This window comes from Rana temporaria, chromosome 3, assembly GCF_905171775.1.
Source record: "Rana temporaria chromosome 3, aRanTem1.1, whole genome shotgun sequence".
NCBI classification, from domain to species: domain Eukaryota; kingdom Metazoa; phylum Chordata; class Amphibia; order Anura; family Ranidae; genus Rana; species Rana temporaria.
In genome coordinates this window covers 426,053,007-426,070,051 of record NC_053491.1, presented here as the reverse complement: position 1 = coordinate 426,070,051, position 17,045 = coordinate 426,053,007, and the positions used below count along the sequence as shown (strand labels likewise).

Genomic DNA, 17,045 nt, shown 5'->3' with positions numbered 1-17,045 from the left:
TGCGCTATAAACAAAAATAGAGCGAAAATTTTGAAAAAAAATGAATATTATTTACTTTTTGCTGTAATAAATATCCCCCAAAAATATATAAAAAAAAAATTTTATCCTCAGTTTTAGGCCGATACGTATTCTTCTACATATTTAATAAGCGTTTATTGATTGGTTTGCGCAAAAGTTATAGCATTTACAAAATAGGGGGTATTTTTATGGCATTTTTATTAATATATTCTTTTTACTAGTAATGGCGGCGATCATCGATTTTTTTCGGTACTGCGACATTATGGCGGACACTTATGAACAGAGGATTAGCATTTCCCCCCCTGACAGGACCGGGAGCTGTGTGTTTACACACACAGCTCCCGGTCCCCGCTCTGTAACGAGCGATCGCGTGTGCCCAGTGGCGATCGAGCCCGCCGGGCACACGCACGGGAGTCAGGGGGGGGGCCCTAGTTGCCTGCGAGAGAGTCGACGTAGAGCTACGGGCTCTCGCGCAGGAGAGCCAACCTGCCGCCGCAGAATGATGGCGGCCAGTCGGCAAGTAGTTAAAGAAACCTATTTATAAAATAAAAAACTGAACCTTTACAACCCCTTTAACTCTACAGGTGTATCACACTATTAGACAGTGACACCTAGTGGGAATGAGGGGAACCACACTAACAATACCTCTACTGTCCTCCCAGTGACGCAGCTCAAGATCTCACACATTCACAGATATAGATCTTGTGCCATGTCCATTTACATTATGTTCCATGAATGGTGGAAAGTAATGCCTGCTGGGATACTGACAACACATATTTTAGAAGGCACTACTTTTCACCATACTGCGCCAGATTCCTGTCTGTGAGATGTGGCACTGCATCTGTTTACATGAATAGTGGAAAGCAATGCCTTCTGGGGGTAGGTATCCCAATAGGAGACTGAAACATCATTCTCACCTAGGTGAGACTAAAGGCAGGAAGCTGAGAAGCGCAAAAAAAAAAGAAGCAAATTAAAAAAAAATGATTAAAGTGGTAATAAACCCAAAAGCAAACACCACACATAGATGTGGTGGCTGCATTCGTTTTCTTTCCTTTATTTTCACCTGTAAGGCCCCATACACACGACCGAGTTTCTCGGCAGAATTCAGCCAGAAACTCGGTTCAGAGCTGAATTCTGCCGAGAAACCCGGCCGTGTGTACACTTTCGGCCGAGGAAGCCGACGAGGAGCTCGGCGAGGAAATAGAGAACATGTTCTCTATTTCCTCGTTGTTCTATGGGAGAACTCGGCCCGCCGAGCTCCTCGGCGGCTCCAGGACTGAACACGCCGAGGAACTCGATGTGGGGCCCATGTCTATTGTTTCTTAACCACTTCCTTACTGGGCACATATACCCCTTCCTGACCAGGTGAAATTTCACCTTGTGGCACTGCGTCACTTTAACTGACAATTGCGCGGTCGTGCGATGTGGCTCACAAACAAAATTGACGTCCTTTTTTCCCCACAAATAGAGCTTTTTTTTTGTGGTATTTGATCTCCTCTGCGGTTTTTATTTTTTGCGCTATAAACAAAAATAGAGCGACAATTTTGAAAAAAAAAACAATATTTCTTACTTGTTGCTGCAATAAATAGCCCAATTTTTTTAAAAAAACATTTTTTTTCTCAGTCTAGGCGATACGTATTCTTCTACATATTTTTGGTAAAAAAAATAAAAAAATAAAAATCGCAAGAAGCGTCTGGTTTGCGCAAAAGTTATTGCGCTTACAAAATAGGGGACAGAATTATTATTTTTTTTTATTATTTTTTTTTACTACTAATGGCGGCGATCAGCATTTTTTTTGTGACTGCGACATTATGGCGGACACATCTGACACTATTGACGCATTTTGGGCGCCATTCACATTTATACAGCGATCAGTGCTATAAATATGCACTAATTACTGTATAACTGTGACTGGCATTGAAGGGGTTAACACTAGGGGGTGAGGAAGGGGTTAAATGTGTACCCTGAATTGTGTTCTAACTGTGTGTGGAGGGGGGGTGACTGGGGGAGGTGACCGATCTATGTCCCTATGTACAAGGGACACAGATCGGTCTCCTCTCTCCCCTGATAGGACGTGGATCTCTGTGTTTACACACAGAGCTCCACGTCTTGTCCCTGTAGCCGCCGAGCACTTGCATCGGCATCTCAGTGATGCGGCGAGCACGCGCGCGCCGCCGCCGGACGCGTGTGCGCCCGCGCCGCTGACTGCGCGCGCAGGCCGTAAAAACACGGCCAGTTAAAGATTTAGAACCACCCTGCGTCGGGTAGTGGTTAAAAGAACAAGCTCTCCTACAGATGTAGCAGTTGGAGGGTTGCAACAAATTATTTACCACTGACAGGGGTTGTTGCAATGATCAGCTTTTATTTTCTTATGTAAAACCTTTATTCCAAAAGGAAAAAAAAGATTGCTGTGACTGCTTAAAAGTATTAGCTGGAGTCTGTCTTCAACTTGTTAGTGTATCTAAATCTGCTAGTACATCTAACTCTCCCCTCCTCCCAGACTGGCAATGCTGCTGTCCAAAGGTGCTACCAGTGCTCCTTCATCCAGAGTGGGGGTACTGTAATACAGGAGGTGTGTTACTGGTGAGATCACCAAGTAAAAACAGAGGGAAAAAAGCTTAAAAAAAAAGAAAACAAATGCAGCCATCACATCTAAGGATTGGTAATCTGCAATATATTCCAGGTTTTCTTTTGGATTTAATACTGCTTTAAAAACTGTAGATATAAATGTGAATTTGTAAGCAAAGACCAGTGTTCTGGGTGCACAGCAGAGAGAAGGTTGTATGTAGATGTGACACGATGACAGTGCACCTGGTGACAGATGATGAGAAAGCACTCCAGGGGTTAATCAGGCAGGTTAGGGCAGGGATTGGCTGTGATTGGCTGCGTGCTGTAGCTGGCAGTGTGTCCTCACCCTCCCTGCAATGCAGCGGACTCATCACTGCAGCTCCCATCCCCTTCAGGCAAGCCCAGGGGAAGCGGAGGTTGGGGACACCCTGTGACATTACTATGGGGTCAGTTTTGTCCCAGCGGAGGAAGGGTCAGCCTGAGAAGGAGCAGCAGGAGACGCCATGCACTGGGTGAGTAAGGAGCTTCTTGTATACTACGTTGCATTGTAAACTTCCAGGCTGCACCCTTCTCTCATACTCTGCACAGCTGTATAGAGGGACCCAGACTTCTGTACAACTCCCAACAAGTGGTGCTGAGTCCCCCTGTGCACTGATCACCAATAGAAAGTCAGATGTGAGAACGCTGCGTATCGCTGTACACTGACAGCAACTCTGACACTGTGTAATCATGCTATATGAAGTCACGGATGAGTAACGCTGTGTACTTTATAATGATCATGATGATGAGTATCTCTATACACTGATAATGAGCACTGCGCTCTGTATAATGATGATGAGTATCTCTATACACTGATAATGAACACTGTGCTCTGTATAATGATGATGAGTATCTCTATACACTGATAATGAGCACTGTGCTCTGTATAATGATGATGAGTATCTCTATACACTGATAATGAGCACTGTGCTCTGTATAATGATGACGAGTATCTCTATACACTGATAATGAGCACTGTGCTCTGTATAATGATGAAGAGTATCTCTATACACTGATAATGAGCACTGTGCTCTGTATAATGATGGGTATCTCTATACACTGATAATGAGCACTGCGCTCTGTATAATGATGATTAGTATCTCTATACACTGATAATGAGCACTGTGCTCTGTATAATGATGGTGAGTATCTCTATACACTGATAATGAGCACTGTGCTCTGTATAATGATGATGAGTATCTCTATACACTGATAATGAGCACTGTGCTCTGTATAATGATGATGAGTATCTCTATACACTGATAATGAGCACTGCGCTCTGTATAATGATGACGAGTATCTCTATACACTGATAATGAACACTGTGCTCTGTATAATGATGATGAGTATCTCTATACACTGATAATGAGCACTGTGCTCTGTATAATGATGACGAGTATCTCTATACACTGATAATGAGCACTGTGCTCTGTATAATGATGAAGAGTATCTCTATACACTGATAATGAGCACTGTGCTCTGTATAATGATGGGTATCTCTATACACTGATAATGAGCACTGCGCTCTGTATAATGATGATTAGTATCTCTATACACTGATAATGAGCACTGTGCTCTGTATAATGATGGTGAGTATCTCTATACACTGATAATGAGCACTGTGCTCTGTATAATGATGATGAGTATCTCTATACACTGATAATGAGCACTGTGCTCTGTATAATGATGATGAGTATCTCTATACACTGATAATGAGCACTGCGCTCTGTATAATGATGACGAGTATCTCTATACACTGATAATGAACACTGTGCTATGTATAATGATGAGGAGTATCTCTATACACTGATAATGAACACTGTGCTATGTATAATGATGAGGAGTATCTCTATACACTGATAATGAACACTGTGCTCTGTATAATGATGACGAGTATCTCTATACACTGATAATGAACACTGTGCTCTGTATAATGATGATGATGAGTATCTCTATACACTGATAATGAACACTGTGCTCTGTATAATGATGATGATGAGTATCTCTATACACTGATAATGAGCACTGCGCTCTGTATAATGATGACAAGTATGTCTATACACTGATAATGAGCACTGTGCTCTGTATAATGATGAGGAGTATCTCTATACACTGATAATGAACACTGTGCTCTGTATAATGATGACGAGTATCTCTATACACTGATAATGAGCACTGTGCTCTGTATAATGATGACAAGTATCTCTATACACTGATAATGAGCACTGTGCTCTGTATAATGATGACGAGTATCCCTATACACTGATAATGAGCACTGTGCTCTGTATAATGATGACGAGTATCTCTATACACTGATAACAAGCACTGTGCTCTGTATAATGATGACGAGTATCTCTATACATTGATAATGAGTTATCTGCACTGTATAGCCCTGTACACACGATCGGTCAATCTGATGAAAACGGTCTGATGGACCGTTTTTATTGGTTAACCGATGAAGCTGACTGATGGTCAGTCGTGCCTACACACCACACCGATGGATAAATAACCGATGGTGCCCACACACGATCGGTTTGGACCGATAAAAGCGGCCCATCAGACCGTTCTCATCGGTCTAACCGATCATGTGTACGCGGCCTAAGAGTCTCAGTATTCCTTCACACGATACAGTTATATTGAAGACCTTTAGGCTGGGTTCACACGCATGTCAGGAGAGTGTGGCTGGCTTTCTATGGACGCGGTTTACACACCTCCAGAGCGGCTCCGGTGCGAATTTGCACAAGGGTCCTGTGCGTCTTTTGATCCATCTCATGTGCAAATTCAGCCCATATTCGGGCTGAAATCGGACCTGAAATGGAGATGCACCGGACTCCTGCTGTGAACCGCTACATGTTCTAGTGTGAGCCCAGCCTTTTGCCAAGTACAGACGATCGGACATTCCAACAACAAAACCGTGGATTTTTTTCCCGACGGATGTTTGCTCACATTTGTCTTGCATACACGGTCACACTAATGTTGTCGGAAATTGCGAACGCCAAGAACGTGGTGGCGTACAACACGTACGATGGCACTAGAAAAGGGAAGTTCAATACCAGTCGTGTTTGTAGAATTTAGGTGAGAGACAATTCGCGCTTTTCAGCCTCATGCTTTTCAGTCCGTTACAGCGTGACGAATGTGCTATCTCCATTACGTATGTTAGTTTTACTAGACCGAGCGCTTCCTTCTCGTACTTTATTCAGAACATACACGATCGTAATTTACGAGAACGGATTTTGTTGTCGGAAAATTTGAGAACCAAACAAATGTCCGATGGGGCCTAGACAATTTCCGACCAAAAGCTTCCATCGTACATTTGTTATCGGACATTCCGAGCGTGTGTACGCTGCATTAGAGTTCTTTTACTGTATAGCACTTCCCTAATAATGGCGAGTAGTCTGTTTACATTTCATTATTGATTTCTATTTCCTACTTTATACTTTGGGATACTGTCAGTAGAAGGTCCTCTGGCGTCCAAAGTGAAGATGCAAACGTGCACCCTCCTTCTGAGCTGAGGCCGTACCTGGGCTTTAACCCTTTCGTGCCTACGTTTTTTTCTGACATTTGTTGCTTACAAGTTAAAATCTGTATTCTTTGCTAGAAAATTACTTAGAACCCCCATTATATATATATATATATATATATATATATATATATATATATATATATATATATATATATATATATATTTTAGCAGAGACCCTAGGAAAAAAAATGGCGATCGTTGCAATATTTTATGTCACACGGTATTTGTGTAGCGGTCTTTCAAACACATTTTTTGGGGAAAAAAAGACACTTTCATGAATTAAAAAAAATAAAACAATAAAGTTAGCCCAATTTTTTTGTATAATGTGTAAGATAATGTTGCGCAGAGTAAATAGATACGCTTCAAAATTGCACACACGCGTGGAATGGCGATAAACTACGGTACTTAATAATCTCCATAGTCGACAATTTCTACAGGTTACCAGTTTAGTTACAGAGGAGGTCTAGTGCTAGAATCATTGCTCTCGCTCTAATGATCGCGGCGATACCTCACGTGTTATTTGAACACTGTTTACCTTTGTGGGCGTAACTTATGTATGCGTGTAAGCACAGAGGGACGGGGCGCTTTAAAAAAAAAATCGTATTTATTTTATTTATTTATTTAGTTTTTTACATTGTCTCTTTAAAAAAAAAATCTGATAATTTTTATTGCTGTCAGAAGGAATGTAAACATCCCTTGTGACAGTAATAGGCAGTGACAGGTACTCTTTATGGAGGGATCTGGGGTCTAAAAGACCCCAGATCCCTTCTTTGCATTTAAAATCATTTAAAACGCCTCGTTTGGCAGTTTTGAATGCTGTAATGTTTTTAGATGTGGCGACTTTAAGTCTTCAGTAAACCGGAAGTGATGACAGGTTACTAGATCTGAGACCCGATCAAAGCCGATACCGGCTTCATTCAGGTCTACGGCCAGCCGGCGGGTGTGTTGGCTGGTCCGTCCAGCATCCCGGTGGAACGGGTAAGCCCGGGCAAGCTGGGGAAGGCGCCCCCCTCCCTCCCGCTCCTTGGCATAATAGCTGAGCGGTGGAGATATCGACCAAGTTTTTTGCAGAATACAGAAAATGAATCTCATAGTGACTGAGTATGAACAGCACGTGATACGCCATTTATTGATCGTTTTTTATGATGTGGTTTTAATGACACTTTAAGTAACGGGAGTTATTACAGAAACCATAATTACTTCCTTAACATTCATCAATATAATTCAAGTTAAAGTGTCATGCTGGTCATACATTATGCAATTTGTTTTCCTTCAACCAAGCTCTGAAGGAAAGAAAGTCCATGCACTATTGTATTCTAACAGCTCGAGGTTTCCCCTCTGTCAGAATACAATGATCACTGCTGCCGACTATAGCCAACAGCAGTGATGTATGAAAAAAAACAGACAGGCTGGTTGTACTGACGTCGATCAATAGATTCATTCAATATAACCAGCCTGCTCATAGATGGATCAACATTTGTCTGCTTTGGCTTATAAATAAAGGCAAAACTTTTTTTTTTAACCACTTGATCACTGGGCACGTAAACCCCCTTAATACCAGACCAATTTTCAGCTTTCGGTGCTCTCACAATTTGAATGACAATTACTCAGTCATACAACACTGTACCCAAATGAAATTTTCGTCCTTTTTTTCACACAAATAGAGCTTTCTTTTGGTGGTATTTAATCACCGTTGGGTTTTTATTTTTTGCGCTATAAGAGAAAAAATACTGAAAATTCTGTAAAAAAAAGAGAGTTTTTCTTTGTTTCTGTTATAAGATTGAGCAAATTTAGTATTTTTTCTTCATTCTTTTGCATAAATGTGAAAGATGAAGTTACGCCGAGTAAATAGATACCCAACATGTCACCCTTCAAAATTGCACACGCTCGTGGAATGGCGCCAAACTTCTACTACTTTAAAATCCCCATAGGCGACGTTGCAGGGTATTGAGGGGTATTGCAGAGTATTGTGGGGTATTGCAGAGTATTGCACAGTATTGGTATTGTGTATTGCACAGTATGGGGCAGGGATGGCTGAGCAGGGATGGATGGCTGGCTGGATCTGTGACTGCATGTGTCACAGATCCAGCCCACAGCACTCGTGCTGCATCTGCTCTCTCCCCCCCCCTCTCCTCTCACACCGTACCGTTCGATACAGAGAGGGGAGGGAGGAACCGGCGTCATCACATGATGCCGGTTTGTTTACTAGTGATCGCTCCGCCATTGGACGGATCGATCACGTGGTAAACCGCCGCTATCAGCGGCGATTTACCGTGATCCGTGATGCGCCGGGTCCTCCGGACCCGGCGGTCACGGACATTCCCGTGCGCGCGCCCCGATCGCCGCTGGAGTCCCGTGATCGGTCCCCGGAGCTGCAGAACGAGGAGAGCTGTGTGTAAACACAGCTTCCCCGTTCTTCACTCTGGCGCCATCATCGATCGTGTGATCCCTTTTATAGGGATACACAATCGATGACGTCACACCTACAGCCACACCCCCCTACAGTTAGAAACACATATTAGTAAGGTGACCAGATTTTTTAATATGAAATCCGGGGACATATTTTTTCTTTACTAGTAATGGCAACAATCAGCGACTCTCTGCCCGTCGCCGCCCACCTCACAGCCTCTCAAGTCTTACTCTTCGGGCCCCGGCTACTACTGGATGGGGAGCGGAGGAAGATCACTCCGCCAGGGAAGGCAAGGAGATAAACAGGCAGGTGGCTGGCCAGGATTTGAGCCAAGGCAGAAGAACAAGCGAGCAAAGATGAATGGGCATGCGCCCGAAACTGAAGAAATATTCCCTCCGCTCCGACCGGCACATGATCATCTGAAAGGGGCACAGATAATGGCAAAAATACAACCCCCCTATGCTCTATGCTAGTAGGCACAGCGGAGCGGGGGTGTGTAATTCAGATTTTTTTATTTTAATTCTGCACTGACTATCTTTGAAATTGCCCCAGTCCCCTATTAAATCCAATCTGGGGACAAAACCAGGGACAGACTTGGTCCGGGGACAGTGTCCTCAATCTGGGGACTGTCCCCTGAAACTGGGGATGTCTGGTCACCCTAATATTAGGTCATACATAACCACTTCAGCGCCCCCTTGTGGTTAACTCTCAAACTGCAATTGGCATTTTCACAGTAAACAATGCATTTTAAATGCATTTTTTGCTGTGAAAATGACAATGGTCCCAAAAATGTGTCCAAATTGTCCGAAGTGTCCGCCATAATGTCGCAGTCACGAAAAAAATCGCTGATCACCGCCATTAGTAGTAAAAAAAAAAAATTCATAACAATGCAATAAAACTATCCCCTATTTGTAAAAGCTATACATTTTGCGCAAACCAACCGATAAACGCTTATTGCGATTTTTTTTTACCAAGAATATGTAGAAGAATACGTATCGGCCTAAACTGAGGAAAAAAAAAGTTTTTTGATATATTTTTGGGGGATATTTATTATAGCAAAAAGTAAAAAATATTGAATTTTTTTCAAAATTGTCGACTATTTTTTGTTTATAGCGCAAAAAATAAAAACCGCAGAGGTGATCAAATACCACCAAAAGAAAGCTCTATTTGTGGGGAAAAAAGGACGCCAATTTTGTTTGGGAGCCACGTCACACGCCCGCGCAATTGTCTGTTAAAGCGACGCAGTGCCGAATCGCAAAACCTGGCCGGGTCCTTTAGCTGCCTAAAGGTCCGGGTCTTAAGTGGTTAAAGCTCAAACACACAAGCTGCGCCTGACAATGAATGGGAAGTGCTCTGTGCTGAGTGGCTTCCAGTTCATTCACAAACTGAAGCACAGTAAACACAGTTTACTATGCTTCAGTAATGAATGGACACAGTGAGCGAATGTGTTTACTGTGTTCATTTAGAAAAGGAAAATTACATATTTAATAGCCCCTTCCCCTGCTCTCCATCCTGAAACTTCCCTTGCAGCATCCGGAGGGAGAGGAGAGGGGGGAAGCCAGCAGCATTGCAGGGCAGGGGGGCAAACATGGGTGTAAACCCTGGCAGTAGGGGGAATCGGTGTGCACGCCCTGCACATGCCTATGATAGCCGTCACTGTGCTTCCAGGCATTAATAAAGCATTTGAAATATTTCTGTTTCCATCTCCTGACTAATGCCTGTCCACAACGTTAGATCCCAGTGACAGTGCCTTTTCACCCGTAGTTGATTGTTTACTTCAGTTGCACTACTAGGGATGGAAAAGCTCCAGTAAAGCTCTTTTCATGCTGAGCTATTTAAAATGACCACAGCTGATCACAGTTGAAGGTCTAATGGCTTTGTGTGCCACTGAGAAGGTGATTAGCTACACCTGACTGAGTTTACAAGTCATTTTTAGAAAGGGGGTGATCCTTTTTCCAACTTAAACCCCTTTCACACTGGGGCGGTTTAGCACCGGAAAAGCGGGTAAAATGAGCAGCGCTTTACCGCGAACGTGGTCGCGCCCCTAGTGTAAAAGGAGTCTTAGTGATTCTATTTTTGAAGCCTCATACACAAGATCGGATTATGCGATGGGAATTGTGTGATCACAAGCTGTTGTCGGAAAATCCGACCGTTTGTATGCTCCATCGGACAATTGTTGTCGGAGTTTCCGCCAACAAATGTTGGATAGCAATGTGTGTTGTCGGATTATGCGATTGTGTATACACAAGTCCGTCGGACAAAACTCCAAAGTACAAATGCGCATGCTCAAAAGCAATGCTCACTATAACACAACATTAGCAGAAGTTGCTCAACGGGTGGTGCAAAAGAGCTGAAAAAACACATAGTTTAGTGTTTGTTGGCCGATAATTCTTTGCCGTTTGTATGCAATACAAGTTCCTGGCCAATGCCCTTCGCACAAAAGTCCTACGCTTTGTCCGTAGAAAATCCGATCGTGTGTATGAGGCTTTAGTCCGTAGGGTTCAATATTGAGTTGGCCCACCCTCTGCATCTATACCAGCTCCAACTCTTCTGGGAAGGCCGTCCACAAGGTTTAGGGGTGTCTATGGGAATGTTTGCCCATTCTTCCAGAAGCGCATTTGTGAGGTCAGGCACATTGCTCCCAACTGTCCTTGATTATGAGGGACTGTCCCTGATTTGGAGGAATGTCCATCTGTCCCTCATTCCTCCTCATTTGTCCCTCATGTTTGTCTGATCTATATAGATGTAAAGAAAATGCACTTTTTATCTTTCAAAAAGTGTTTCCCAGCACTAAACCTTTCATCCAATTTCTAATTTGCTGCATTTGTACATTGTAAAAGCCAATATAAAAGGAAAAGCAGTGGTAAAAAAAAGTCCTTGTGGATTTAATTAACTTTTTTGGGTTAATTCTCCTTTAAGGGGGTGTGGCAGGGGGGCGTGCCCTATGCCTACATACGTTTGGTAGTAGGTGTCCCTCATTCCCATCTCAAAATGTTGGGAGGTATGTGCTCTGGTGCGCAGTCATGTTTGACCAGGGAGGGGCCATCCCCAAACTTTTCCCACAAAATTAGGAACATAACATTTAAAAAAATGTCTTGGTATGCTGACACCTTAAAACACGGCTAAAGTGGAACTTCCGCTCATCGGAACCCTCCCCCCCTCCGGTGTCTCGTTTGGCACCTTTCAGGGGGAGGGGGGGTGCAGATACCAGGTATTTGCACCCACTTCCGGCCATACAGTCTGCGGGTAGACTGCGGGCAGAACGTCAGTCCCCAATGTTCTGGGAAACACACAGCTCCCAGAACACAGCAGGGAACAGTGAGCATGGCGCAGCATGACTCGCGCATGCGCCATTGGGAACCGGGCAGTGAAGCCGCAATGCGGCTTTAAGAGGGAACTCTTAAAGCGGAGCTCCGCTGTAACTCTGCTACCCCCACCGCCATCCTCGGTGAGAGAACCAGGAAGTGAAGCCGCAATGCTTCACTTCCTGGTTCCCTCACCGAGGATGGCGGTGGGGGGCAGCAGAGTGACGACCAATTGCTCATATTCTGCTGCCGACGTCGCTGGAGTCCAGGACGGGTAAGTGTCCCTATATAAACTTGGTTACTGGCCCATAGTCAAAATACGTCCTGTTTTTAAAGATGGATATCTCGGTAACGGCAGCAGCTGCTGCCACAACCGAGGTATCCATCTTTAGTGCCAACGGTCCTGTAAACGATAACGGTGGTCTCCGCGGCGGATTCGCCGCGAGATCGCCGTTATCGGTGGCGGGAGAGGGGCGGAGGCGATCGGGACCGTTCGGCTGTTGACTGGGGTTGTGAGTGAGGGAAAAATTTCCTTCACCCGTCCCCATAGCTCTGCTGGGCGGAAGTGACGTCAAAACGTCAGTCCCGCCCAGCGTCTTAAAGCAACATTTTTTTTTTTGTCATTTGAAAAAATGACAGTTTAAAAAAAAAAAAAATATGAGATCTGAGGTCTTTTTGACCCCAGATCTCATATTTAAGGCCCCGTACACACGACAGAGTTTCTCGGCAGAATTCACCGAGAAACTCGGTCAAAACCCGGATTCTGCCGAGAAACTCTGTCGTCTGTACAGTTTTGGCTCGATGGAGCCGCCGAGGAGCTCGACGAGAAAATAGAGAACATGTTCTCTATTTTCTCGTTGTTCTATGGGAGAAGGCGGCCCGCCGAGCTCCTCGGCGGCTTAATCCCAAAACTCGACGAGGAACTCGACGTGCTTTGCACGTCGAGTTCCTCGGCCGTGTGTACGGGGCCTAAGAGTACCTGTCATGCTTTTTTCTATTACAAGGGATGTTTACATTCCTTGTAATAGGAATAAAAGTGATAATTTTTTTTATTTTTATTTCAGTGTAAAAAAATGATAAACTAAATAAAAATAAATAAGAAAACAAAATTTTTTTTTTTTTAAAACGCCCCGTCCCGACGAGCTCGCGCACAGAAGCGAACGCAAACGTGAGTAGCGCCCGCATATGAAAACGGTGTTCAAACCACACAAGTGAGGTATTGCCGCGATCGTTGGAGCGAGAGCAATAATTCTAGCCCTAGACCTCCTCTGTAACTCAAAAAATGCAACCTGTAGAATTTTTTAAACGTCGCCTATCGAGATTTTTAAGGGTAAAAGTTTGACGCCATGCCACGAGCGGGCGCAATTTTTAAGCATGACATGTTGGGTATCATTTTACTCGGCATAACATTATCTTTCACAATATATAAAAAAATTGGGCAAAATTTATTGTTGTCTTATTTTTTAATTCAAAAAAGTGTTTTTTTCCCCAAAAAAGTGCGCTTGTAAGACCGTTGCGCAAATACGGTGTGACAAAAAGTATTGCAATGACTGCCATTTTATTCTCTAGGGTGTTAGAAAAATATATATATATAATGTTTGGGGGTTTTAAGTAATTTTTTAGCAAAAAAAACTGTTTTAGTCTCGTAAACACCAAATCTGAAAAACAGGCTCGGTAATCAAGTGGTTAAAAGTCAGCAGCTGCTGGCTTTTAATATGTTTTTTTTACAGCAGAGCTCCGCTTTAAGAGTTCCCATGACTGGAAGTGAAGTAAGGCCAAGCCCAACCCCTGAATAACAACCCCACACCATAATCCCCCCTCCACCAGATGATTTTGGACCAGTGCACAAAGCAAGATCCATAAAGACATGGATGAGCGAATTTGGGGTGGAGGAACTTGACTGGCCTGCACAGAGTCCTGACCTCAACCCTACCCTACACCTTTGGGGCGAATAAGATCAGAGACTGCGAGCCAGGCCTTCTCATCCAACATCAGTGCCTGACCTCATATAGGAGCCAAAAGTCCTCTCACTTTATTACCTTGTAGGTGAGAAAGCAGGAATTGCACACAAAGTGGACACTTTCGGTCACGGATTAGCTGCAGCAGCGTATATAGGTGTTATTTTGGGATCTGCGTACCAGCAGCTGCCCTTGACTCCTAACAATGGTGCATTCTAATTGACAGGATGGAAATACCCGAGCAGACGTTGTAATCTAATACAGAATACAATTGGTTCTCTGATAGAAGCCGCGTCTTGTGCTCTGAAGCCCTGGGCAGTGGTGACACAGCTGGCACACACACAGGCTGGCCCAGTGATATCTCTGCGGACTTTGAGTTGAAGTAAATTATAAATGTCATCGTAGGTCACCATTCAGTTCAAGTTTTCAAGTCCAACAGAAAGTAATAACTTGTTGTGAATTGGCTTTCATCACACCGCAGTGAACAATTTGCATTGATGGCTGACAACAGTGACATTTGACTTTCAAATGATGGAGGGTGATGTCATGGATTGTTGGAAACAAAGAAATATAAAGTGTCATTTAATTGATTGGTTTTTAGTGTTCAAACTTCGATCCAAAGAGCAACATTAACCCCTTAAGGACCGCCGCACGACTATTTACGTCGGCAGAATGGCACGGCTGGGCATATGGATGTACATGTACGTCCCCTTTAAGAAGCCCAGCCGTGGGTCGCGAGCACGCTGCCGGCGGCACGCTCGCGACCCGGTCCTGTGCTCGGTGACCACGTCCGCGGACCCGATCACCGCCGGTGTCCCGCTATTGGGTCACAGAGAGGAAGAACGAGGAGAGGTGAGTGTACACAGACCTCTCCCACCCCGTGCTTCCTAGTGAGCCTGTTCCCTGTCATAGCGAACGACGATCAGTGACGTCACACGCCCAGCCACGCCCCCCTACAGTAAGAAACACAAATTAGGTCACACTTAACGCCCCCCTACAGGTTAACCCCTTCACTGCCATCGTAATTTTCACAGTAATCAGTGCATTTTTATAGCACTTTTCGCTGTGAAAATGACAATGGTCCCAAAAATGTGTCAAAAGTGTCCGATGTGTCCGCCATAATGTCGCAGTCACGAAAAAAGATCGCCGCCATTACTAGTAAAAAAAAAAAATTATTAATAAGCATGCCATAAAACTATGCCCTATTTTGTAGGCGCTATAACTTTTGCTAAAAAAAAAAATCAATAAAGCTTATTGCGATTTTTTTTTTACCAAAAATATGTAGAAGAATACGTATCGGCCTAAACTGAGGAAAACATTTTTTTTATATATAAATATATATATTTTTGGGGGATATTTATTATAGCAAAAAGTTAAAAATTATGATTTCTTTTTTAAATTGTCATTCTATTTTTGTTTATAGCGCAAAAAATAAAAACCACAGAGGTGATCAAATATCACCAAAAGAAAGCTCTATTTGTGGGAAAAAAAGGACATCAATTTTGTTTGGGAGCCACGTCGCACGACCGCGCAATTGTCAGTTAAAGCGACGCAGTGCCGAATCGCAAAAAGGGGCCTGGTCCTTTACCTGCATAATGGTCCGGGGCTGAAGTGGTTAAGAGCATTCAGGTTTTCCTTTAAAAGTAGAATGAATATTCTTCCACTCATCAGGGTGAAGATGCACACGGGGTTTATTGATTGCATTGGAGATGTTTGGGAATTCATCTTTGATTTATAGACAAGTAAACTTCCTATATGGAAACTTAATGTGGAACTAAACCTCTGCTTTAAAAGCTGCCTCTGTTTGATCTGCAGTTGCCACATCATTTTAACTTCCTAGCAGGACGTGGGGATTGCAAACTGGGAGTTTTTCCTGCCAGGCCCCCAGGGGTCCAAATAGCCTACAGGTAAAATATTATAATTAACCACTTCAGCTCCAGAAGGTAGACCAGGCCCCTTTTTGCGATTCGGCACTGCGTCGCTTTAACTGACAATTGCGCGGTCGTGCGACGTGGTACCAAAACAAAATTGACGTTCTTTTTTCCCCACAAATAGAGCTTTCTTTTGGTGGTATTTGATCACCTTCGGCGGTTTTTATTTTTTGCGCTATAAACAAAAATAGAGCGACAATTTTGAGAAAAAAACAATATTTTTTACTTTTTACTATAATAAATATCCCCCAAAAATATATAAAATAAAAAAAAAATTCCCTCAGTTTAGGCCGATACGTATTTAAAATTACGCAGCGTATCAAGAGATACGCCGGCGTAATTTCTTTGTGGATCTGCCCCACAGTCTTGCGTTTCTGCAAATAGCATGAAAAAAACGCCTTGGTGTGAGGGGAGTCACCTGGGATGCCATTAAAGTTCATGTGTTTGTAAAGGCAGGCGTCCCAATACTTTTGACAAATATAGTGTAATGTTGTCTCTATCTCTGGGCTTAGAGATTGTCCCTGGAAGTTCCATGTCCCTGGAGATGTCAGCACTGACTATCTATAAAGTAAAGTTTAGTGTGTAGCAATGTTCTGGTGAGGTGCACACTGGCCCTGGTAGTTTTTTATGTTTTACTTACAACGTCTGACTGAAATTGTGACTGAAATTGTGACTGAAATTGTGACTGAAAGTCGAATGGTTTGCAGCAATTGGGCCCTCTCGGTTTAGATTGCTCTTTGTGTTTAAACATCCCAACATTAAAAATTTGTGCGGAATTCAATAAAAAAATACTTTTTAACTCTCATTGCGATGGTTATGATCAGTTTTCCTCGCAATTTTAATCATTCATCTGCTCAAAACTGGCGAGCGATTGAAGCTGCAGGTGGCAGATTGCCGCAGAGTGTTCTGTTCTGGAGTATTTTTTATGTTGTCATTGAAATCTGACAGAATTGCCCTGCGGTACTTGTTGCTCAGGTGTGATATGTTATTAGGTGGTTGTTGGCCACAGGGCCCGGTGACACAGGGACTGGAGATGTGTACATACGGTGGTCACCACACCCTGAGCAGGATATGCACCTGTTCCTGTTTTCCTATTGACTGCTGAGTGATCGTCCCAGGTCACTGGGTGTGCCGCTCTATTCCCACATATTCACCTAGTACAGGATCGCTTTATCTTCCTAAAGTCCTTCACAATCACATAATCACACAACATGTTCAACAACTCCCCGGTGCTTTGTGTTTTATACCTGTGTATTGTATGCAACAATGATGACCAGTAATAAAATGTATGTA

The 17,045-nt window shown here is 43.4% G+C and overlaps 1 protein-coding gene across 1 annotated transcript in view; it reads left to right on the top strand.

The window, feature by feature from the left end:
• The first annotated feature begins 2,938 nt into the window (after positions 1 to 2,938).
• TACC1 (transforming acidic coiled-coil containing protein 1) overlaps positions 2,939 to 17,045 on the top strand; it is a 161,939-nt gene continuing 147,832 nt past the window's right edge. Inside the window, exon 1 of the mRNA XM_040346247.1 lies at positions 2,939 to 3,098. Coding sequence (XP_040202181.1) covers positions 3,028 to 3,098 — 71 coding nt within the window. The 5' untranslated portion in view covers positions 2,939 to 3,027. The remainder of the gene's footprint in view (positions 3,099 to 17,045) is intronic.